The sequence below is a fragment of the Rhinolophus ferrumequinum genome, chromosome 5 (assembly GCF_004115265.2).
Source record: "Rhinolophus ferrumequinum isolate MPI-CBG mRhiFer1 chromosome 5, mRhiFer1_v1.p, whole genome shotgun sequence".
NCBI lineage: Eukaryota > Metazoa > Chordata > Mammalia > Chiroptera > Rhinolophidae > Rhinolophus > Rhinolophus ferrumequinum.
This window is the reverse complement of record NC_046288.1, coordinates 47,800,419-47,825,569: the sequence shown is the minus strand read 5'-3', so window position 1 is coordinate 47,825,569 and position 25,151 is coordinate 47,800,419. Positions and strand designations below refer to the sequence as shown.

General features: G+C 40.2%; 2 protein-coding genes across 7 annotated transcripts in view; one reads left to right on the top strand and one right to left on the bottom strand.

The window, feature by feature from the left end:
- Window positions 1–11,320, top strand: part of UNC5C (unc-5 netrin receptor C) — a 370,552-nt gene extending 359,232 nt beyond the window's left edge. For both annotated transcript variants that reach the window (XM_033106151.1, XM_033106150.1), the window contains 2 exons: window positions 3,636–3,817; window positions 4,586–11,320. In XM_033106151.1, coding sequence (XP_032962042.1) covers window positions 3,636–3,817; window positions 4,586–4,751 — 348 coding nt within the window. In that variant the 3' untranslated portion in view covers window positions 4,752–11,320. The remainder of the gene's footprint in view (window positions 1–3,635; window positions 3,818–4,585) is intronic.
- A 6,949-nt stretch (window positions 11,321–18,269) lies between these two features.
- Window positions 18,270–25,151, bottom strand: part of BMPR1B (bone morphogenetic protein receptor type 1B) — a 368,296-nt gene continuing 361,414 nt past the window's right edge. For all 5 annotated transcript variants that reach the window (XM_033106682.1, XM_033106685.1, XM_033106686.1 and 2 more), the window contains 3 exons: window positions 24,207–24,382; window positions 20,221–20,351; window positions 18,270–18,734 (listed from right to left, as the gene is read on the bottom strand). In XM_033106682.1, coding sequence (XP_032962573.1) covers window positions 18,609–18,734; window positions 20,221–20,351; window positions 24,207–24,382 — 433 coding nt within the window. In that variant the 3' untranslated portion in view covers window positions 18,270–18,608. The remainder of the gene's footprint in view (window positions 18,735–20,220; window positions 20,352–24,206; window positions 24,383–25,151) is intronic.

Here is a 25,151-nt window from a genome sequence, read left to right as displayed (position 1 = left end):
CACCTCTCAGGGCACTCCCCGGCAGTCATTTATAAAGCGACATGGCCCTTGGCCTCTCTAGTCAGACGGAGGACCTGTTGCCCCCCTCAAGGGAGACCAGGCTATGCTTGACATAGACCATGGTGATGTCAAGAGCCAGCCGATTGTTCCTCTCTGGATGCTTTGGCCGGAGATTCCTTAACTAGAAACAAAGCCTTTAGTCTCACAGGGATGCAGTTTAAGAATGAAAACGTCTGAAAAGTATGGGCATAAATGTATCTCAAAATGTAAATGATAATGACAGGTTTTTTATTTTTCTTTTTTAGAGGGATGGGGGCAGCTACCCACCACCACCAAGAGAAAAAATGGTGCAGAGAAAGAAACTTGTCTCTTCAGCCCTTCTATTTAGTTTTCGCTATGGGCAGAGTACTTATAACCCCTATTAACTATTGACGCACAACACTTTGGTGTACACAGAGGGTAATATTAAAAATGTATAAAGTAGCATCGCTCTGCTATAGCCAGCCTGTCTATTGACCTCTTCAGTGTTTTATAATCTGTTCAAAACAACCATTGGGAAAATCTAGTTTTTCTAACTGACTTCAGGAAGAGTTGGAATATCGGGGTGAGGAGTTGATTCTACTGTGGAGTGAGGGATGAAAACGTGTGCCATCACCCGTAGCAGCTGTTCGGTTAATAGTGAAAAATCGGATGTTTAACTAAGGGACTCCCAACATCAAAGACAGATGGTACCGGTATCATAAATGATTATTGTCATAAGCAGGCTGTGAGAGTAAACTCTACTTTTACCTGGAAATAAAGGAAAAACTAACAGCCACTGAAATTATTAGATGAAATTGAAATGTAAATGCAGAGGTATAGTCTTCTTTGACTTCCAAGGCTGTTGTCAGCCATCCGGTAAGCTCTTCTGTGCTTGCTTCATCCACCCAGAAGTTAGCAGGCTTAGAAGCCAGGACTGGAGACCCAGGTGAAGTGGTGGTGGTTCTGTATTCATTAGGAAAAGGATGACTACATGGATATGTGAGCAGACCTCCCTGATAGCCAGGCCTACTTTTACCTGGCCTTTGTCTTCAGGATTTGATAGTGAGAAGAGCCATATATTCGCTTAGCCACATTTAGCTGGAGGAAAGCTCAACATACTACTCAGTGGGGTGAGTTTCTGTCCGAAACTGGTTTCCGTCCCTTTGTGTAGTAGGAGGCAAATTTTCTCTCGTTTTAGAAAATGTGAATTGAGTAGCTTCCATGTACAGGTCGCTGTGCTGAGTTTCACGAGGGTTCTGAGGAAGACAAAAGTACCCTCATCTGCAAGAAATTTGAGAAATCAAAGGAAGAAACACATAAATTATGACCAACATGAATAGGGCAGAATGAGGACTGCAGAAGAGCTGTGAAAAGTGCTGTAGGAGGTGTTCAAGTTGGCGGCTTTGGATGGATTTGCTCAGGGGAGACTCAGGGGATATGCTTTTGATCTAGACTTTGAGGGGTTTGCTTGACGGAAATTAAGGGAAAGGGCAGAAAAAGTGCCAGAAGTAGAGCCTAAAAGCCAGGTGATAGAAATAGTGAGTGGTCCTGTCTGAGGCGAGTTTGAGTCATGTCGAGTCAACCAGAGAAAGACTAGGGTCTGATTGTCCAGTGGTGGGGGCATGTGGGCATGAATGGGGCCCCTCGTCCATGTCAGGCCTGGCTCTGAGCTTTCCGGACATCACCTCTGGGGTTCATATCAGCTGACGAGGCAGATGGTACAGATAATCCCCAATGTCTGATTAAAAGTTGGGGTTCCCTTTGGTAGGAGGAACATTTAGTGTTTTTTAATAAGAGAGGGTGGAGGGGGAGGGAGGGGGGAGAAACATCAGCGTGGCGCTTTGGGAAGATCAGCGTGGTAGTGGGATGGACCACAGATATGCAGGAGGGGGTTCCTATGTCCAAAACAAGGATATCTGGGGACAGTACTACACAAAGCACCCCCCTCCCTGTTAGAACTTAACCTCCACTGCTAGCACGGGACAATCAGGGTAGGGTTGTATTAGGGGGACATGGTGGCTTTCCTTCTGGACCCTATTGTTATTGTCCAGACAAGAAACAAGCAGGACCTCAGTGTGGGTGATGGCACTAAGTTGTAGAAAGACCATGTGATTTCTCTTCACCTCCACCTCCCCAACCCACATATAGATCGTTTTATGCCTAATGCAAGTGTTGGGCACTTGGGTTCAGACATCGCCAACATAAATCCATTGATAAACACCGACAGGTACTCTCTGTAACTCTTCTGCTCCCCTTTGTTGAAGCCCGATGCCCTTGAGGTCAGGAGCCCTCTCTCCTCACGTGGAAGGAACTCTGTGCCACTTGCAAGGAAGGATCTGCTGGTCGTGTCCTCATTCAGGGATGCCAACTGCCATTGTTGCTTCTGTGTTTCAGTCTTTTACATCCTGGCATGTGCTGCTGGAGTTAACACAAAGGAGCAAAATGGAATCCTGAAAGTCTCAGTTTGCTAAGCGTTGGGTTTTGGGGCTAAATACTGTCATGGCAGCCAACACCACTGTGTATATTACGGCAAAAAATGTGTTTAGCTCTCACGTGCCCTGCAAGCCCCAGAGGGACCCCGTGCAGTGGGATTACACAAGCCTAGCTGTGCACATCAGCTGTTGGTCCTGTAATGCAGAACCCACTGTCAGTCAGCACTGGGACCAGACAGCAGCATCCCCTGCAGTGCAGGAGCAGCAAGGTTTGGGGGCTCTGGGCAGTGGTGTCGCTGACCCCCTCTTCTGAGCACTCTTCGAGACACAGAGACTCCTTGGTGGCTGAAACTATGTGTGGCTAGTTTATCCTCTAGAAACCAATTATGTACACCAAGGAGTTACCTGCTGAGAGAGAGAGAGAGAGAGAGAGAGAGAGAGAGAGAGAGAGAGAGAGAGAGAGAGAGAGAGAGAGAGAACATTGAAAGTAGATTTCCTATTATTGCTTTAAAACTTCCCAGGCAACATTTGCTTTTGCTTTTCCAACCAGCAGAAGATCAGAAAATGATTAGGGTTTCTCCTGCAGATGAAATTCAGATTTTGCATTTGTGCTGTTTTATGAGCTGAAACTATTCTAAGAGCCAATTTATGGTTTTCTCTACTAAAATTAGATTTAAAAAAAATACGGTGTACAGCAATTGGAGGATGCCATTAGCAGCTTGCCCTAAGGCAATATACTGTGTTCACCATTTTCTTTAAGAAATTAGTCTTAATTTGATATCATTTAGAGGAGAGCTGTGTTTCATTTCATTCAACAAAAGCAGAACCGAGCCATCTTCTGCAGAGGTTAGAGCAAGAATTTCCTTGGGCGTTTACCTAGGGCATTTTCCTCAGGGTCGGACAGCTTCTAGAAGCTCTGAACTTTCAACCTTCTAATCTCAGATCTGTTCACCCATAAATCCAAGGCTATGCAAAGTTAGCTCAAAATGTACCTCTTACTATCAGCCAGGTTACAGATAGCTAATCACAACTTTCAGCCAGGAAGAAGCCATTCTTACTAGCAAGAATAATAGCACCCATTCTCTTCTTATCGCTCAAAGCAAGGCATTATGGTGATTGCTTCGATAGGATTGCTTTTGTCTTCAGAAATAATGCTGTGTGGTTCTTGTGCCTGAACCACAGGAACCTACTACTGGCATGGATTTGCCTCTGCTGGATCCAGCAAGCACCATCACCACCATGACAGGACCCAGTGCTTTCAGTATCCCTCCCCCTATCCGGCAGAAGCTCTGTAGCAGCCTGGACGCCCCACAGACCAGAGGTCATGACTGGAGGATGTTGGCCCATAAGCTAAACCTGGACAGGTAAGTATGGCCAGGCTCCAGCATTAGTTTCTGTTAAACATAGGACTCTAAGCTGATAACTCGTAGACATAGGGGAGCATCCCTTTTTTTTTTTTTCCATCCATACATCTATTTACTTTTCATTCTGCAAACATGTATTAAGCTTCTTCTTTGTTTCTTGTACTGTGGGCTTGCAAACGCATTGTTGAGAGACATTCTGGGCTTATCTGAAATTTATAAGCATCAAGTTTTGTGATCCACTTTACAAAGCTGATGGGCTAAACCCCCCTAAGTAATATATGCACTTGCTGAAGTAATTATTGTTCCCCATCTCCTGTTGAGCCAGATCTAATGCTGGATAAATCACTGATATGCAAAACACAGTATTGATATTCAGTTATAAAGAGACCTCAGGAGCCTCTTCTTTGTAAAATGTTGCCATCACTACCAAGCAAAAGACATGTCATGACCTGCCAAAGATGATCAGAGCCTGGGCTGGAAAGAAAACATGTCTTTTGATTTCCTGTGTAGGATATGATCCATACACATCTTGTCTCTTAAATTATCTTACTCAGAGTTGAGGTTAACAAAGTTAAACGTCACGTCTCCGGTCTGGGGCTGATCTAATTAAGTATGGGCTAGTTATATAGGATGGCTCATTGTAAACCACAGTTTCTCAAGTGGGACTTGGATATGTAAAAGACAAACAGAAAGGGTTAGCAAGAACTAAAGAGAAAAACAGATCTGTAAACCACGCCATTCGGCACATTTTCCCCTTCCCCATGACAGGTACTTGAATTACTTTGCCACCAAATCAAGCCCAACTGGCGTAATCCTGGATCTTTGGGAAGCACAAAACTTCCCGGATGGAAACCTGAGCATGCTGGCAGCTGTCTTGGAAGAAATGGGAAGACATGAAACAGTCGTGTCTTTAGCAGCAGAAGGACAGTATTGACCCATGCAGGGACTGACGATAAGGCCGAGAATGCACCGGGAGTCTGTGGCCATCCCGGGGATCCCAGCTGAGAAGGAAATCCAGACTAGACCAATGAGCTTCACAGGCAAGATGGCAGCGGGAGAGAGAAGAAAAACAGATGCAACTGATATACACGCCCACTTTACTCGGACATCATCACAAACGTTAAGAACAATTGTATACATTTGTACTTTGAATTTAGAAACCAATCTAATTTTCTTCTTTGTTGGGCTGTATGCTGTGTGGTACAGGATCTTACAGTTTCCTAGGAAACGCTTTTTATCGCTATCCAGATATATGGATAAACTTTCTTAACAAACCCAATTTCTACAAATGTTGTTTACATCACATTGGACAGGGATGCAGACACTGTCCATGGCTCGTTCTATTTTTGTTTAAATCATTTGAAGTTGAAGCTGGGGATGGTTTGTTGTGTCTAATTCAGATTAGTAATTTACCGAGAAATCAGACTTTTGCTACAAATCATGTGCACCAAGTGTCTCAGATAATCCTCCCATCAGTGTTCTGTTTCTAGAACTTGTAGAACCAGTGTTACTGTTTGTATCAGGGAAGTGGAGAGGAGTAAGTAACTGAGGCTCCTTATTCCTTGAGGACACCCATCCAGTACCCTCTGGGAATAAAGCTGTAGCATTGCAGGAAAGACAGTGATTCATGTTCAACCACACAAACAAGCATTTCTTCACAACGTGTGTTTGTAATATTCAATTTGAAGTGTTTTCTTTTTTAAAGTATCGTTATTATCATTATTATTATTGATGAGTATTTACAAGTATTCTAGTAAAAGGAGTTTCTTTCAACTTCTGTTTTTGTTAGCAGTACTGCTAGTATTTAGGTATTGACTAGACCTGCCTCATCTTCTCACATAACAAGGTGGGCGTGGTCACCAGTTTAATTAAACAGGCATTGCTTCCTTGACCTTTCATCTTTTCCCCATCATTCTGCCCCAGAAAGGTAGTAAATGCGTACTGGCTTTGTCAGTCTGTTTCTGCTTGCTCAGGCAGGGTCTTTCTCCTCTGAGTCTTGTCATGAGAAGCATTCTCTATTCAAATTCACATAATATTGGGGTCACATGGCCCCACACTGACTCCCCTCAGTGCTCTAACTACCTTAGAGTCAGTGTGCTGGGAGGAACAGCCTCTGAACTGGTAATCAGGAAACCAGTTCTCATTCTGGGTTTGTCCTTACCTAGCTGTGCTACCCTGGGAAAGTCATTTACCCTTACTAGACTTCAGTTTCCTCACCTGTAAAATGAAGGGGTGGGATTAGATCATCTCAAGGTTTCAAATGTTGGACATCCACTCCAGTCTCATTCATCACTGTGAAGACCAAAATGGACTCAGAGCTGGATAATTTAAAGATCCATAAAAGCTAGTCACTTGCCCAGGCTACATTATGCCTTCCAAATAGTTTTGACTTGGAAGATAATTATTCTAACCTGTACCATATTTGTTATGCTTTCAAGTCTTGTCTTTGTGTCATTGCATTATGTTGTTCACCAAGAGATGGCATCCCTTTATTATCACTTTCTTTCCTCTCTTGGGACCACTTGCCTCCCTGCTTAGTTGCAAATTATGTTCTATTATTGTCTTCGTAAAAATATTTTAAATTAAAAAAAACAATTTAACTGAAAAATAGTTAATCAACAGACTACTTTGTGTAAACTATGATATTTCCTTAGGACTATCACAGGCTCCTCGTTTTAACACATGGACTCAAATCATTCAGCAGGTGGGGAATAGAGAGTCAACAGCCCAGCAGCCAAACCAAGATTGAAAAACAAGGACCCATGTGTATGAAGCAAAACCTTCAAAACATGGTTATGGTTTACTTTGGGGCTAGAGGTATCCAGGTTGCTGAGTGGATTTTAATTAGAAACCATTTCATACATTTTCTTTACTTCCACATGTATTTCCTCTCCTATTTTGGTGACTTCTAGGTATTTCCATGCTCCTCCATCCTCATCGTTGAGAAAATATTGATGCCTTAGTATGGAGCCTTTTCTTTCAGACCTTTATTTTCTGTTTTAGGCATTTATTCTAAATCTGTCTCTCTCGCGCGCCCCAACCCCCACCTCCCGCACTATATATAAAAATATGCTACAGTTATCATGAAAGGGAAAGATTGCACTAGTAAACAAATTCAGTGGGTAATGTTTGTACCAATGCATATTTGACCAAAAGATAGTAAAAGTGTATCCTACAGAAAAAGAAAAATAAATAGATTATTTGTTTTTAAAGGAGGAGAAAAGCGAGCTATTGTCCACTGCAGCATCTTGAAATACCTTCTGAAGATTGCTCACCATTACTGGTTGTCATCTATGGAAATCAAGAATTAGAAATATGAAGGACGCTCAAAGGAATGTCCACGCCTAATGAAAAGTAGAAGCAAGAAAATATGTGGCTATCCAAATAAATCCATTCAGAACTTGAGCTAGAAAAAAAGTCACTAAAAAGTCATCAACACAGAAATATTGAACATAGCAAGAACTATATTATCAAAGCCATTGAGGGCCTTTGGGGTTCATTTCAAACACTTTGTATTTTTTGTTCAACCTCCCAGCACCAGAAACAGCAAGAGGGGTTAATTCCTTATAAGCAAGGTACTTAACTGTCATGGAACAGTGTTCTGTTCCCTATCAAGAGAATGGCAACCTCCATGCATACAACACACCATGTCAAATAATTTTCACTATGAATTCTGATTTCCTTCTTCTTTGGAGTAGAGTAATAGCTATTAGATGGCTCTCAGACGTGTAAGGTCCATACCCAACAGTTCATTTCATAGGGAGCCACTTCATCAGCCATTCTGTTACACATCCTGCCTTTCATTCCTAGGGCTTCTGTAGAGCTTGTGAGGAAAGACTGGCTTCATTTGGAAGGGAAAACCTATCACTTGTGCGTGGTGCCATCTAGCGGTGTGTAACACAATCTACCCTGAGTTGAATATAAAAACTAAAAGTTTGGCAAAGGGAATGAATACCTGCAGAGTCAATAGGACGTTTATGACAAATCAATGTGGGGAAATTTTCACTTCAAATAAGTTTTCCTATTCTCACATGTTGTTCACTTAAGTTACCCGTATCAAAAATTGCGTGTCATTATGTGCCTAGTACGTCATCAACTCATTCATACATGACATGTCTCAACTTGGTTTTTGGTAATAGAAATACACAAAAATCTATACAAAACATTTTTCATTGGGCTTTATATGTTTTCAATCTCCTTATTTCTGGTTCTCTAATACTTATTTTTGGAAATGTAAGAAGCATCCTCTTGGAAAGAAATAAGCTTTATATATGCAAATGAGACAACTATGTCTAAGGAAGTAAAAAATTATGGTTTGTAATCAAGGAGAAGAAAGAGGCTTCCTTTCTTCTGAATTTGGGGATCTAAAGGCAGCGGTTTAATCCAGTTTCATTTTCTTTTTTCCACACTCGTTCAGATTTCCTTAAAGTGCTCTGGAAGGAACAGAAGTTGGATTCTGAATTGATAACTGGGCATGAAGTGATGCCAAACACATAACACCAAGGCCCTCACAGCTAGCAGCCTTTTCACACACAGCATGAATGCCAACGTGGATCCCTACCTTAGTTACACAGAAACACCCATCCTCATGTGAGTAGTTTGCACTACTCACATGTTCTTCCAAGGCAGGACAGTATTTTGCGTGAGGTGCCCAATATTAAACCGCATAATCATTAGCCATTTTCATATACACTATCGTTTTGTAGATTTTAATCTCTCAAGTTTCCAATAGGAGAGCCATTTTTTAGGAAGCTATCATAGAGAGTGAGTTCAGGATACTCTGGAAACCACACAAATAATATTTTTGAAAGGTATTTCTCCTATAAGATGTCTAAAGGTAAGCATTCAGACCGTAGAATCAAAACTTGTTTACTTTTTTTGGAGATGAGCAAACCGGCTCTTATCTTATGTATCCTTACCCGTGTCTGTGTCAGGGACACAGCAGCTGTGCTCTCTGTCCACTTGCTCTCTGTCATCAGTGTATGAGGAAGGGAGCCAGTAAGGTGATCACTGTCTCCCCAGAATTCACAAGCCTTTGCCTCTATAAGGTCTGCCCCCATGGGGTCAAGGAAATGAAAACCATGTAAAGACCTATAAGAGAGTGTACAGAAGGTGGAAACGTTTACTTGTTGAATTATCAGCCTTCAGATTGAAAGTGAGCTTTAGCTTTTGCTCTTTGCACTAGTTATCAGTTTCACTTAGAAGACCTCAGTGCAAACCCAATGCTGATGAGAGAAAATACAACCATGGGAACAGCTGAAATGAAATTGGGTTTTATCCATCTTCTTTGGAAAGAGGAGATTTTGTGAATAAGAATGTCTTTGCTTAAAGCCGATTATTTACAAAGATGATAATGGTCAATGAGCATTAGAATTTATAGATCCAATAAAGGAAATATTTTTATTATTATCTCAAGGTAATAATTTTTTTTAAAACCTTTCGAGTGCCTCATAGGACCAACTATTACACTTTGGGTTGTTTTTTTGTAAATTTTTTTTAACTTTACTGAGCTAATGTTGACTGAAATTCTTAGAACTTTGCCTCTGTGCAATGAAGTGCTGTTTCTCTACCCTAAGAAATCTATTTGTATAATCTCTGGCTGTACTTATCACTTTCAAAGATTTTTCCCTTGTATCTCTCAAAAAAATTTTTTAATGGAGTAAGTCATAAGGGGAATAAAAAATATTGTAGCCAATGTTAACTTAAACTTGTGTCCATACAGGTCAGGTAACCAAATGGAGTCATAAATATTTCCAGAATTCATGACGGAAAACCTGCTACTTTTGAAACATAGGGAGATGGCCTTTTATGTCACTGGGTGGGTTTTCTCTACAGACTAAGTCTAACCATGAATTTCCTGATCCTTTAGTTTTATCAGCCTTCTGGTTGTCCCCATTTTCAGAAATTCTATCTTAAAAATTTGTCTTCAGAAAAGTTCATGGCTCCCAGATTTTCCAGTGGGCTTATCACCTCTTTGTATTGATCTGTGGTGGGATATTAATGGGTTCATTCAACCAAATGTAATGTATGTCCCAGACCTATTTTAGCATGGTTAAGGAAGGTATCACCAGGACAACAGACAGGAATTCCACGAATGGACTAGTACACAAAGCCAAGCCGGTGTAAGAGGCTATTTCCCATCCTGTTGTCCACTAGACTCTTGAGTACTGATGAGATCTGTCCAGAGATCTTCTGGAATTCCAAGTCAGGATTCCCTGCAGAATGTCTTGAGAGTCGTAGCCCATCAGTTGTAGAGTAGAAAACAAGGAAGCTGCCTTGAGATACCATCCGCTGCCCACCAGCCAAAGCATTCACTCCTATATACCAGCCTCTCCGTGTGCCACTTCAGATTTGTGCCTCAGCAAAATTAACTCTCAAGGCCATGACACCAGACAGTCTCTTTCTGATATGCCTAAATCCTATGTGTCATCATCCTTCAATTCCAAAGGTCCACCACAATTGGCACTGTTAGATCTATTGTTGAACTTGATGGCACTTACCCGGGGAAATGACCCTGGAGTTCAGAATTGTAGGCAGGTTTTGCTGATCAGTAGCCTAAGGGAGACGATCCCTTGGCCTCTGAACCTCAGCAGAGCAGTGAGGCAACATCCGACAATCATGACCTGAACTATGTTCTCCACGTTAAAACAAACCTGTTGTGGAATCGCATAAAAGAGCAAGAAATCTACAGCCAGTGGAAAATGCCTTTGCCCTTTTATATTCGTAAGGTCTCTGATGACATCTGCTCATGTAAGTTTAAAACACAAATGGATATTCCCCCAGGCCTTGGGGAAGAGAGAGGACAGCAATCAGGACAAGGTGGACATGTGATTTGCGCTTAGCGTTCTCCTTTCATTTGTGCCCAGACCTTGTATTGGTAGTGAAGACCTCACCCTCGGGACAGGGAGCATGTAGCCCAGCTGCAGGGAGCGTGCTCACCCCATGTGTGCCGGACGCCACAGGGCTGTGTGTGTTCACTAAGTTTAATGTCGTGCTGTGATAAGTTGGTGACTTTCCTCTTTGCTCTTTCTAAAGAAGACAACCTATGTTTGTCCGAGGAAAAGTCCCAGCAGTCTGTGCTGAAGAGCCTGTGTCATCCACCCGCTGTTCACTTTGGAACTGTTCAACTGTAGAAATGTCAGATGGAGGTTTCGTGCTTTGTCCTTTTCCTTTTTTTTAAAACCCAACAATACAACATGGGCTTTTCAGCTATGGAACACTTCTGTTTTTGTGGAATTCCCTCTTGCTATATCTTCTATGCAATTCCTTTTCTAGAAAAACCCTGGTGGAGGAGGAGAGCTCCCTGGGCATCCTGCCCACCACGTCGCTGTGTGGCAGAGGTGAGGGGGCACCAGCTCTGGGTGTGCCTCTGCTCTCTCCCTGGCTGCCGCTCCCCATTTTCCTGCAGTCCCCTTGGTTTGTAAATTGCCTGCATTTATTCTGCCAGCCAACATGTACAAAATGTAAGAAAGAATTTTTAAACAGGTAATAAATTATATTTATAAGCAATGGAGAATTCTGCCTCCGTCATTTCTTCCTAGCAAGGCTTCCTCCATGTGAAGGGCCACCATGCTTCTTCAGTAGGACGCACAGCTCTTGGATTCTGCATCGATGGCAATCACCACCTCCCCCAGGCACAGGATGAGGTTCTAGAACGGTGCCTCTCAAGCCTCTCTGTATATTGCAATCACTTGAGGAGCTTTAAAAAATACTAGTGCCTGCGTCCCACGCCCAGAGATTCTGATTTCATGGTTCTGGGGGGTAGTCTGGGCCGTGAGGGTTTTTAAAGCTCTCAGGTGATACTAATAAACAATTTAGGGGGAGAACCAGAGTCTTAGAACTGCTGCATTAGATGCCCCAGGCAGCTTGTGACTAAAGACAGTATGAGATCCCACCCTCAGAGATCTGATTTTAAATGAAGCTTGCAAACCACTGCACTAATAGGTGGGAGATGAAAGGGGAACCCAGTAACACAGGGTGCTCAGGGCTCCAGCGAATGCCACACAAACATGCTCACCTTGGTGCAGGACACCCGGCCCTCCCTGGGGGTGAGCGAGAGAAAGGCTCCAGGTGTGCGGCGGGAAGCAGCTAAGAAAGTGAGGCAGGGGAGCAAAGGCAGCCCTTCCTTAGCGAGAGAACGACAGTGGACCCTTGAACAAGATGGGTGTGAACTGTACATCCACTTATATGTGGATTTTTTAAGAGTAAATACTGTAAACGTATCTTGTCTTCTTATGATTTTCTTAGTAACATTTTCTTTTACCTAAATTACTTGATTATGAGACAGTATATAATACATACAGCATACAAAGCATGTAAATTGACAACTTATGTTATCGGTAAGGCTTCTGGTCAACGGTAGGCTATAAGCAGTTAAGTTTTGGGGGAGTCGAAAGTTATATGTGGATTTTTTACTGTGCATTCACTGCTCCTAACCTTCACATCGTTCAAGGTTCAACTGTACTTGGAAAACGTGCTCAGATGGTCTGCAACCAGCCCGCAGTCCTAATCAACCAGAGTATCTGTGAACAATTGGACCAACACTAAGAAACTGCCCCCTCCTGGGGGCTGGGAGACAGTGACGTAAGACTGAGGTCACAAACTCGAATGTTTGTCAGGGCTAAGGAAGCAGTGACAATATGTAAACAAAAAGGAGAAGTGGGCCCTGTGGCTGAACTAGAGAACTCAACTCCATCTGAAAGAATGAAAATTCAGTTAAAGAACAACAATACTTCAGAAAGAAAACACATGGTAGCACAGACTCAGTCCAATACCACCCAGTGACCTCTAATTTGGAGCTTTGGTAGCTGGGATTCCTGTTGGGAAAGCTGAACCTAGGAGAGCATGGAAACATTTTCAAAGTCAAGTCAGTAAGGGTTCCAACTGAAACCCGGTCTGAGTTGAGGTCATTGGCAAGTTCTGAGACTTGGCCACCCTCTGTGTCTCTCCATCTGTGCCAGTACGTGGACACCGTACAAAGAACCTTCATTGATCCCAGAGGCCTCTGTAGCCTAATTAGTACCAGAATATAGGATAGGAACATTTTGCAGAAATAACAGTCCTTCTGCGAGTGGGGTCATCTGTACCTCATTGCTGTGACCGGAAGGAATTACCAAGCTTGCAATGTATACAATGGCCAGTGCCAAGAGAAGAACCTGTTCTTAGCTTGAATTACTGCATATCTGCCTTTGACTACCATGAAAGCCCACGGCGTAGACAAGTTGGGTAAAAAGAGGGTGGGGGAGGTATACCCATAGCAACTCTGGCTTGTTTTAAATATTGCTTGTTTTATATCCTATAAAACTACCGTCAGTAAGGAAAAGCAATATTTATGAGGACTTGCTGTGTGCCTGGCATGGGGTCTTCAATACTTCACATACTCACCTCATTTGTTCCTTATAAGAGCCCTACAAGGTGGGTATTTTTATCCCAATTTACAGGGGGTGGGGGAGATTGGAGCTTAGATTCTGTATGTAGTTCCACAGAAATGAGAAAGTGAAAACCAGGGGATGTGAGCCAAGTCAATCAGAATCCCAATGCCGGGATGACTTCTCTTGGCATAAGCCCAGCTGCCTGAACACAGCCAATCACACAAAAACTTTGGAGTCTAAGATGCAAGCCTTCCTTTATTCTCCATGCCCAAACAATTTTAGATTTCCTCTCTCCTGATCCAGTTTCCAATGGATCCCCTCAAAACTGAACTTTCCACTCTGCCTGGCCTCCAGGTTTCACAACCCATGGAAAAATAACCCTTTCTCTCTCCCTCTCCAGAGGGTTTTCTCCTCCCTCGGGACACTGTTTCAGGGACAACAGCTATCGCCTCCATTCTTTCATATCCCAGGTACCTCACAGTAGGGATGAAGCATGGACTCTTTCTCATACTGTTCTGCTGCTTCCAGATCGTTGCTCTGGCATAAAACCCCACTCCTTTGCACCTCTGCCCATCAGGCCCTACCAGCCTCTGTCTCTACTCTTCGCCCCACATTGACTGCCCACCCATTCTCCTGTGGTCCTGGAGAATTTTGCCTCACAATCTTCTTCTCCTTAGACTGCCACCATCCTGCGGGGCTTCAAAACCCACAAAGACCAATCCAAGGCCTGGCTTTTGGGTTCCTTTTTCGTCACCAGTTATCTTGTTCACTAACTAAACACCACTCCGGTGATCACACCCTTAGTCTGTGCTTAATCTCACTGCTTTCTCTTTGAATCTTCATTCTGACCACAGGAACTGCACCACCTCAACACCACCAGGGATCCCTGTCCTTTGACCCATCCGCGCCTCCTCTATAATCCTTTCTGTACTCTGGACTACGTCAGCCATCCCCTTGATGATGGTATCTTTATTTTCCATGACCCTTGCTCCATATGCCTAGTAAATCCCAACCCTGAATGAATCCAATTGTTGCAGTCTCCACGCCTACATTTGGGTTGCTGATAGCAAAATAAAATCATAAAACTACATAGAAAAGTGTCATTGTGAATTGATAATAACAGCTACTGTTTAGGAATGGCTGGGTGCCTACCTCATGCATGGTACACAGATACTGCATTTCATCTTCAGAACACTCCATACAGTATGTATCAGTAATACCCTCATCTTCAAGAAGAAGAACCTGAGTCTTCGAGAGGTCAAAACATGCCTAGTGTCACTCACCTGAAGGAATGAGTGAGCCTGGAGTCACACACACACAGGCTGTCTGGCTGTCCAGAGGCCACACTGTCGGCCCCTAAGCCACACATTATTATTCATCTCAATTGGGCCCTCGCTGTTGCCCATAACCATCTGGCTGTAATTTCTCACAGTAGAATTTTAAACCTTCTCACTTCTCTTAAACCACTGACTTCCCTACCTTTCTCTCACTCTCAACAGATGACTGTACCTCCCAATTACAGAGAAAATAGAAGCCATCGGACCATTTTTCTTGCTCTCCTGTCACCAAATGTACAAACTTACCTGCATCACTTTTCATGGCTGACTTCCCACCTGTTACAATGCGATATTTTCAAAGACAGAAAAAAGGCACAACTATTAAGATAACAGACATTTTCTTTCCAAGGGGAGAATGAAACCGTTTTATTTGGGGGAATGTTCAAACAAAGCCATATACAATTTGTAACAAATACAATACAACTGCTTGTTCCCTAGTCCTGAATAATTACAGTATATACAAATTCAATAAGGCACTGGTTCCCCAAAAGAGCACAAATGAGTCTTCTTTTGAAAAAGACAACAAAACCCTTTATATATTGCCAACTCTTCTCCAAAAAATATGGCATTGTTTTTTTTTTTAGTTTGTTTTATAACAGGAATCATAATTGCTAAATTAAATCACTTCTGATGCTATTTCTTTGATTTCCACTGCTATATGACTGAGTTTTCTAAGGAGATATAACTACAGAACTATTCAAGTTTAAAAATTGTACTTCTTTCAGTCTCTGTCCACCTACAAACAAAGAAGAACCAGAACAGACCAACAACATAAAACACTGTAACTTCTAATGAATATGCATGACTCTAGGAACATAAAATTCAGTTGCCATTCAGTTCTTGCCATATCTGACTACACAACCGAAACAAAGAATTCCCTATAAATAAAGTCTTAGCATGTTTTCTAAGAAGCTTAATGTTTTGAGAATAAAAAGAATGGTCACTAGTGACTTTTGAGCGGGGCTTTCCAGGAAATCAAAGGCCTGTCACCTCACACACAATGTTCATAGCACTGTCACTTGTGATTTAACAATCTACACACTTTCATAAATAAATATTATGTTTCATTTAGTACTTTATCATCCATAATATTTTACTCTCTAATCCACAAAATGGAGTTGTGCCAGACTCCAAACTGAACATAATATTTATATATACATTTATTTATATAATATATACACACATACATAAACTATAAACCTGAACATCTTAGCATACAAAACTTATATTAGCTAGCAACTAATATTTTAGGATTCCTTTAGAGGGGAGCAACTAGCAGAAAATCTTAGTCTTTGAAATATTCCTGATAGTAAAAAATCAAGTACACTTTAATTTCCAGGTTCCCACTTACTCTATTGAAAGACAAAACAAAAAATAAAATAAAATTCACTTCTGAGCTACTAGAAATTCAAAAATCAAAACAGATTATTTGGAAGTGAGTAGGTAGTTTCTTTAAGGACAATTTAGTATTCCCTAAGTAAGCTGGATTTTGGTAAGACACAGAAAAATCTATTCATAAATAAATTCTAGTTTCACTGAAAGACTATAATAATTAAAAGAGTCTTCTGAAGTATCTCAGGAATAATTTTTAAATGTTCATAGTGAGTAAATCAAGTTGAGGATTAGAAAGTAAGCTACTGATTTTTCCAAAGCAACTAAACAAAATAATGTAGAAGAAATTTCCTTCCATTCTTCATTGGAACCAACATCTCCCTAGAAATCTAGTTTACTTTCAAATCATCACCTGGCCACAAAAATATTCTGATTTGAAGTTATCCATGTATAAAACTTACCAAAAAAGAACATACATTTTTATCTAAGAGATAAGTCCAACCTCACCTAAATTTAGAGAAAGTCAAGGAACAAAAACATGTGCCCACTTAAACCAGCAAAAATGTTTACTTAATTTTTTTGTAGATGATCTGATTAGAGACACTGAAGTTTCTCTTCATGGCTCAGATGATCATCACACTTAGTTCCAGCCACATATTCTTTCTAAGCTATCATAAAGAACACAATTTCACACAAGAGAAAAGGAATCTTTACACTGCTATTTTGGTTATTTAAATATCACCAAAAACAGTATTCTGATTACAATCATATTTGGAACCAACTGTTTTTAATCTTTGAAAAAAACAGAAATTGTATTTGTATTTAGGAATTAAGAAAATCTTCTTTCTTTGTTGCAAACAAAATGTGGCTATGAAGCATTGGGAAGTGAATGCTGAATATAGAACACTATTCTTCTTATGATTTCCCCAAATGTAAGCACAGCTCACAACCACTCTCTGCTCTAGGATGTTTTCTGAATGAATAAGTCACCAGCTGCAAGCCTATTTCAGAAGTGAGGAAAACATTTTCTCATTTTTCATGCAGCTGTCAAATTTTCAAAAACCTTCCCTCCTTCAGTTACAAAGTGGTGAAAATGTGTTATAAAACACTGCCCCCTGGAGTGTTGTGGAAGGAACGCCTTTTTTAAAAAGGCCAAAGGGAAGTACTTCTGAATTCTTTATTGAACACTACAGAATTTCTAAGAAGCAAAAGAAAACCGTAGTAAGGAAATGCAAATGAATAAAGGTGAGAGGGATGTGTACAATTTTAAATTATATGTTCCTGTTGCTAAGGCATATTGGCTCTGTTAACGATTTGACATATGTTGTTCAAAAGTTAAAACCCCATAGAAATGAATAGGTAAAGAGATGTTTTGCACAAGTGCCTCAAAATATATAAAAATAATAAATTAAAAAGTGAATTGAACATCATGAGAATAAAATAAAATAAATTGAGTTAGCATTCCTAAGATGTGAAATTATCACTTAAGATGTCCATACTCGATTCATATCTATTCTAGAATAATAAATCACAGCAGCCATACATAATATTTTGTGGCCTCCTCTGTTGTCCCATTTGGAGGTTATATTTATCTATTTTTAAATTAAAATTTAGTTAGATTAACCTCACATATGCTTCCTTCCATTAATTCAGACACAAAAGAGACAATAACAAATGAAACCAGCTTTTTCTATACAAAGTAAAGTGTGCATACTTTTCCCCTTGTGCTTTTGAGATTGGCTCTTCTGAATATATAAGCAACAAGCCACCCACCTTCATCCTCTTCTTTACAGACACGGTCTTCTTACAACACTAGAGCAAATTATCTCTATTTTAAAATGTCTTGTCTTCAACACAACTGATGGCAATTTTATTTAATGTTCACCCTTTCGTTTAAGAGATCAAAAGCATGCATGGGTCAGTTCTCTGCACATAAAAAAAGAGCTTTGTTTGTGTTTAATGAAAAAGAAGGGATTTTACCATAAAAGATATGCCTAACAGAATCAGAAACACAAAGTAGTTCTGAAGAATAACATGGACACTTCTAACAGAGTCACATAAAATCTTCATTTGTTCCATATCATCTGAAGCTGCAAAAGGTCTGCAGGAACCCCAAAATGTGGTCCCAGACAGGTGATGTTTGTATCCAGGTGCATTCACATTGCTGTGGCAGCCAGCCCCCAGTGCAGGGCTGGCCAAAGTGGTCTGAGGAGGCAGGGGCAGGGGTTTTTCAGATTAGTTCCATTCTGTGTTCTCCAACTTCACAGACTGTCTTTTGGTTTGTAGAGTGCAACAGGATTTTACCAATGAAAACACACATATCTTAATTTATCTTCCAGCAGAATTTCTGGGAAGAATTTTCTTTGTTATTATTTAAACTATAATAGTATAAACCTTAAAAACATCTAAATTATTTTTTTTTTTATTTTGGCAAAATTAAAGCATCTTTTGAAAAGAAAAAAAAAAGGCAATCCCAAAATACAGGGCTTTCTTAGAAAGCAACATGCATCATATCTTGAACAAGTTACCCAAGCGGTTTCTCCCTCCTACAAACAGACACGATGACTCCGTGTTTCTGGGAACTTCTCTGTCTTTGTCCAGGCTGCTCCCTGAGAGGTAAGGCTGAACCCACTGGGAAGCAGGACTACGTTCAAGGATTGTACTGTGGATGCGTCTGGAACATCTTTAGCTCTGCCCACAAACAGGATATCTACTGGCTTTCTCCAGTGGTGCTTTTTTTTCCCCCTCAAATCACAGTTTAATATCCTGGGACTCTGACATTTTGGCAAGTGTTTTCTTAACACGCAGGGCTGTCAGTCTCGATGCAGGATTGTGAGCCCAGCATTCCGTCATGAGCTTCCCCATCTGCCTTAGACACTGCAGGAAGGGAAGGGAAAATTGAGGGTAACATTAGAGAATTGTATTTATTATCTGCGAGGCTGGCACTTGATATCTGGCTTTTAGTTTACGGTTTCTGAGGTTTGAATCTATTTTTTAAAGATACTTTTTAAACCATGTAGATAAAATTTCATAAATTTTCTTTGTCATGCAAATTTTCGATGACTAAAACAGATTTTCATATCTTCCTTCTGATGGGACCAAGCAGGTGGTTTTGCTGATTGTAGAAGAGTGTCTTTGAAGTCAGTATTAAATAAATACAAAAATTCCTAGGGAGTCTGTATTCCACTCCACACTCCCAGATTGTTTCTAACACTTGATAAGCTTATATGTTTTTAAATCTAATTTCATACTATTCAAACAAACATGGTTATTCCTAAATCACAGGTATCTGCTACAATAACCGCATCACACTGCCACATTTAACAAGATTAATGACCTGTGCAGAGCCTTGCTGAAACTTTCTCCTGTGTTCTCCCGTGGTACATCAATTATTGGTCTTTATGTTGAAAAGCATAATTTCACTTCACTAGAAATCCTCAGTGAAGGAACGTGGGGTAATACCAGTGCCCATAACCACCTTCACAATAATATAACTCCAGCATCAGATAAAGGTTTCTGCACAGCTCATTGGAAAACATGCATTATTTAGAACGAACCAAAGGTTATTTTTACATGTATTTAACACGGAAGAATTAGTTTATAAACAGTTCTCTGTCCATTTGTTTGCAGTGGCTTTGGTACATGTTTGATGAGTCTTCCCCACTCCCCCTGGAATGCTTCAAACTCATCTCTGAATGTTCCAGCCGGTCAGAGCACTCCCGGATTTGGGTGGGTTTACAAGCTTCTGGGATGGATGGACAGAATGTGGAGCAGACGAATCAGGACAGGCAAGGCCTGCCCCACTCATTTCCTCCATCTGAACAGCTCCTTTGCCGACGTCGTTAGGTTTTACGATCATATCACGAGAACCTAGCTGCATGTGGATTCATGCTAATGGTATCTCATCATCTTATTAACAAAGATGCCCAGTCAGGCATCTCAACCAGTATCACTTCTGTGCAGAGACAACTGGAGTTTTTAGAAGCTTATATTTTCTTTAATTGAAATGCATTTGTCGTGAAGAAAATTCATGATGCTTTAGAAACACATACACAGAAAAATAATAGCCTTCATGAACATGTCAGTACATCACAAATAAATGCAACAGTGTTATCTGTTATTCAGGCTAAATGTTAAGCCACTTCAATATATTTCGGAAGTGGCCAAATCAAATTAGAAAAAAGGAACAAGTAATTTATCATACTACACTGAGCTCCATATAAATCACTGGAGTGAGGCAACATGACCATGACCATCCAAACAAAGAAGAAGAAGAATTTCTGTAATCAGTATTTGGACTTTGGGCAAAAAAGAGAAAAGTCTATTTTGAGGTTGGTTATCACATAGTTACTTCAAGCCTTACCTCATCGCTACTCCACCGGTTGGGGAATGACGGACGTAACTTCTTGATACACACAATCTCTCTCATGTCCTCATAGGAGGGATCACTGGGCACGAGATCATGATAGGGGAGCTGGTATTCTTCCACTATACCTGAAAATAGCGTGTCAGTATTACTTTTTTCTGTGAAGTAGAAAAAAAAATCTAGCATACAAACTGTTCTCAAAGAAAAGTTTCTGTCAGTACTAAAGACAAATTCAGGATGAAAAATAGCAAAATAAATCTTGAAAAATTGTGCCCAAATGATAATTTAATTTTTAAAATGACTAGAAAGCCTAATGAAGCATCTTATTATAGGTCTTCAAGCCTTTTTTCTAATTTCCAAAAGCTAAGTAAGACAAGCATCTCCACTTGATTTCCAATTTTATAAAAGCTCTTGCGTGCTAAATTAAAAACAAATCTATATTAAATCTCAACGCAAATTTGGCAGACACAGCCCCAACTCATACTGCATAATATGTGATTGTTTCTATTACTGCAGTATGAGATTGTGAATTTCATAATAAATTTGGCAGTGTATTCTACTTGAACAAAATGTCAGATTTACATTTTTTTCTGCTTGATCATTAAGAATGTGTTTTTGCACATTTAAATTTTGGAAAATTACACACACCTAAAAATATTAACCATGATTTTTGAGGCATGAAGACTGTCTAATTTTTATTTTCTTCTTTAAATTTTGTGTACTTATCCAAACCTTCTACAAGGAGTACACTGCTCTTAGAAAAAAACATATATATTTATTGTTAAACGAAGGGTTACGAAACACAAATCTATGCCATTTTTAGGGAAATGGCACTTATCACGCTAAATTTTATCTCATTTTTCCTGTATCTAATTTCTACCCTTTTCCTGTTGTCCTTAAAATACAGGCTACTTGTGTCTTTGTTCTTCAGAGGATGTTGCTCTGAATAGTCTCACTGGAGTACCCTTACCCCCTGTCCTAAATCACCTTTTATAGAAATGTCACTGCTTTTTACCTGAACAAGATGACACCACCAAGTTGGCAGATTATCCAAGTATCACTGGGGATAAATTCCTTGGGGATCTACTCTGACAAAATCTGGCATCTCTAGTATGTCCTTCAAAAAGTAAACTCAAACACATGTGTAATCATAAAGGACCACGAAGGTTCAACAGTCTTCTTAGACCACTCCAACTCACCATGTAGTCTGTCCCCTGCTGAGATCGTACAGCATAAATTATAGGTATTATCTACATTAACATTTCCTTCCATAGTGTTTCCTCTCTATATGAGATAATAGAAGCATAGGGTCTAACACCCGGGAGATGCTCACTTCATTTCAGTTCTTCCTCCCTTTCTGATTCTCAAGACAATCTGCACACATCTTGAGGGCAAGGACTGTGTCTATCTTGCTCACCTCATATTTTCTCACTGCCTAATGTTGGTGCCACTGCTGAGCTGGATTGATGAATGTACACTGGGATAGGTGTATATACTACAAGAGACACAGAGCCAATTACATAAAACTATGACTTATCAAAGTCTATGTTCAAACGATAGGCCTCATTCCTTTCTCCTTATCATGCAACTGCGATATCAGAATGTCCATATTAGTTGCCATTTAATTGTTTCCGAAACCTCAAAACTTTCTCTCTTTTCCTTCCCAAGTCTGAAAGGCCTACCTGGATGTGTCCAATTCACCCCAAAGTACCAGGACTAGAAAGACTAGCCTCAAACTTCCAACATCTTCATAAAGGAAAATGTTGGAGAATAGAATTTTGTGTGCTTTGCCACTTTGGGAAAAACAAACCAAAACAAAACAAACAAACAAAAAAACAAAACTCATTTGTTGAGAGTCTACTCTACACGAGGCATCGAGGTAGGTATGCTATATATCCTTTGTTCATTATTATTATTAAAGCATAGTTGACATACATTATTACTTTAGTTTCAGGTATACATAGTGATTTGACATTTATATACCTTATTAAATTCTTACAAGCACATTTATGAGACAGCATTACAGATGAGGAAACTTGGTTTTGAGGGATTAAGGAACTAGCCCAAGGCCATACAGTTTGTATGGGTAGAGCTGGGAATCTCACATCTCTGACAAATACATGACCATCTCATAGAGATAAGGTAACAGTTTGGTGCCTCTCAAATCCCCAGAGGCAAAGATAGCCCTAGTAATACCTCAGCTTGGTTTTAAGCTGAGAATCATTCCTCCTATATTCTGGCTCACAGGCTTTCAAATATAGGCTTCTTGTGGCCCTATTTGCTTTAGACATCGAGAAAAAAATAATTAGAAAAGAAATCTTGTACTCTAGTGCTCCTATAAACCTATCTTAAATAAGTGTAAACATACTATTCAAAGAAAGGTCATCTCCTCTTTATAAAACATGAAATCAAGGCATAGGCAATTAATTTATACCTTGGCTACTTTTCTTTTTCAAAATCATGATGGGAGATATATTCAATATCTGGCTATGAAAAATTTCCTACGTTAACTTTCCTTTTGGACAAAAAGAGTCGTCTCACTTTGGAGAGAATATGTTCTATTTTAAATGAAACTTATGAGAGGCTCAAAATTCCCCGAGTGATTAGAAAGCACATCGTATCACGGAAGATGATCTTCCTACAAAGTCTGAATGCCTATTGATTAGCTGTTTCTCCTCATGTTTAAATAAGTGAAGACTCTACCAACCAAGATGAAAATTTAGAGTAACAGTTAACTGAGTGCTACTTATGGTCAGGCAGTTTTAATTCTCTTTACAGTCATTGAAACCTTACAACTGTCTTAGGTCGATATAATTTACCTCCTTCTTAAGGATGAGAAAACCGCACAAAGAAAAGTTTAATAACTTGTGAAAGGTTCATAGATAATAAACGGCAGGGCCAACAACAAATGCCAGCCCTCGTTAAGTTTCCAGGGAAGTGAGTTTAACTGGCCATCATGAGGAGCAGCAGCAGCATCGGGGTTTCATAACAAGCACAACCATCAGTAGAACCATAAACAGGGTACCTGATGCTAAGGAGCCTAGAGTCTACTCAAAGACAGATTACATAGCAATAAGCAAATACTACGAGCAATACCACCTCTGAACACAGAGGGTGCCGAACAAAGTATAAACATTTTAAGGAAGGAAAAAACTGTATTAAAATTGTAATACTCAATATATACCGATAACCCAAGATGCATACAAGTCACGTTTGACTTCTGCCATTACAAGAGGTGCTCAAAGTGGTTACCATCAGCGTCCAGACACTTCTGATTATGTCGAACTACTGCTTGAGCAACGTTGACCAAAGTGTCCATTTGTATACACAACTTTTTGGCACTCCCGGTATTTAAGGATGTCTTCTTATTTAATTAGTCTTATTAGGGAATCCTTATGTTTGCAGAAAAAGTATCATGACCAATAATAATGTTCTTATGTTTTAATTCCTTTTGATATAAACTGATGTTTCCAAACTGCTTTATGAAGAAGTTTTAAAGAAAGTCAAAGAAGTAGGTGAATTAAAAAAAATGGGTGTCCCAGTCCACATGTATGTCTCTGACTTTACCTGCACAGAGAAGACACAGGAAATAGGGGATTGGAGTTGGGGGTAGGGCCCAGAAGGTTGGTAATAAGAAGCTGGAAGGGGTAGAAACGGGGTTGACCTGATGGAGCAATTGCTGGAGAAAGAGATCAAGGGAGAAATGAAAGAATACATACAGCAGAAGGGGGTGAGCTTTGAAAAGGCAAAAGAAGTTGACAATGTGTCTAAAAGAGATTCCTCAGTAGAAGGCGGAGGGAAGAAGGCTACTAAAGATCATTTTAAGATGTGAAATATCATTTCCTGGGAGGATTGTGGCTGTATCAATAAAAAATAAAGGGGAAAAGAAAAGAAAATCTGCTTGTTGTGGACAACATGATATCTTTGACTTCTGACAAGGACAAAGGATTGGTAGCAGCTTCAGCAATATCACTGTTACTTACCTCCTGATACACATCTCCTAGCAACCTCCCAAAGGATGAGTCCAAAACTGTACATGTCAGCCATGATGTAAGACTGGAAGTGATTTCTATTCAAGCTCTCATCCAACACTTCTGGAGGCATATAGCGTTTGGTGCCAACTCGAGTGTTGGGTGGTATGTCAACTTCATTTGTATCACTAAGAAAAAAGTAAAACAGAGCACTATCAGCATTAAAGAGGACCAAGAAATGACAAATCAATGGGACTGATTCCTGAACCAAGGCTTTAGTGAAAAGTAGAGAAGGATATCTCCCTTCAGGGAATAACATTCCCTTGAAAAAGATGTCTTGCCAGAAGTTATACTAAATACTCACAAGTAAAAACCCAATGAGGATGACATGAAATCAGAATGAAGCTGCAACATATAAGACTGCATGACCACTAGATTAAATGTAAACTCAAAATACTTGCTACATATGTATTAAACGTGCATATACCAATTTAGATTGTTTGAGACAATCTAAGATTAGATTTGTTAAGCCAAGTGTTGTGAGGCTTTAAGATCTACAAACACATAAAAAGGGTGGGCGGGGAGGACCAACAGATTTGCAAACGTTTTACTTTGATAAGCAGGGACCTATAAACAAAGCTTTCTACTATCACTATTATTTTGTAAATCAACAAATATTTTTAATAAAAGGAGGAAAGGAATGATTGAATACAGTATCTTTAGCTTTATGAAAATTCCACAACAGGATCCATTTGTTATTACTTCCCATAGACTGGAAGGAAATTCATGATGGATGGACACCAATCTGCAGACTGGCACTTGAGAACCACTGCCTCAGTGCTGTGAGCGGGAGCTGGAGTTCCGAAGCCATGTCTCAGAAAGAGTGAACTACTATCACTTGATAGGTTGACAATTAAAGATGAGATGTGTAAAATCGCTGCCAGCACAGAACTAAGC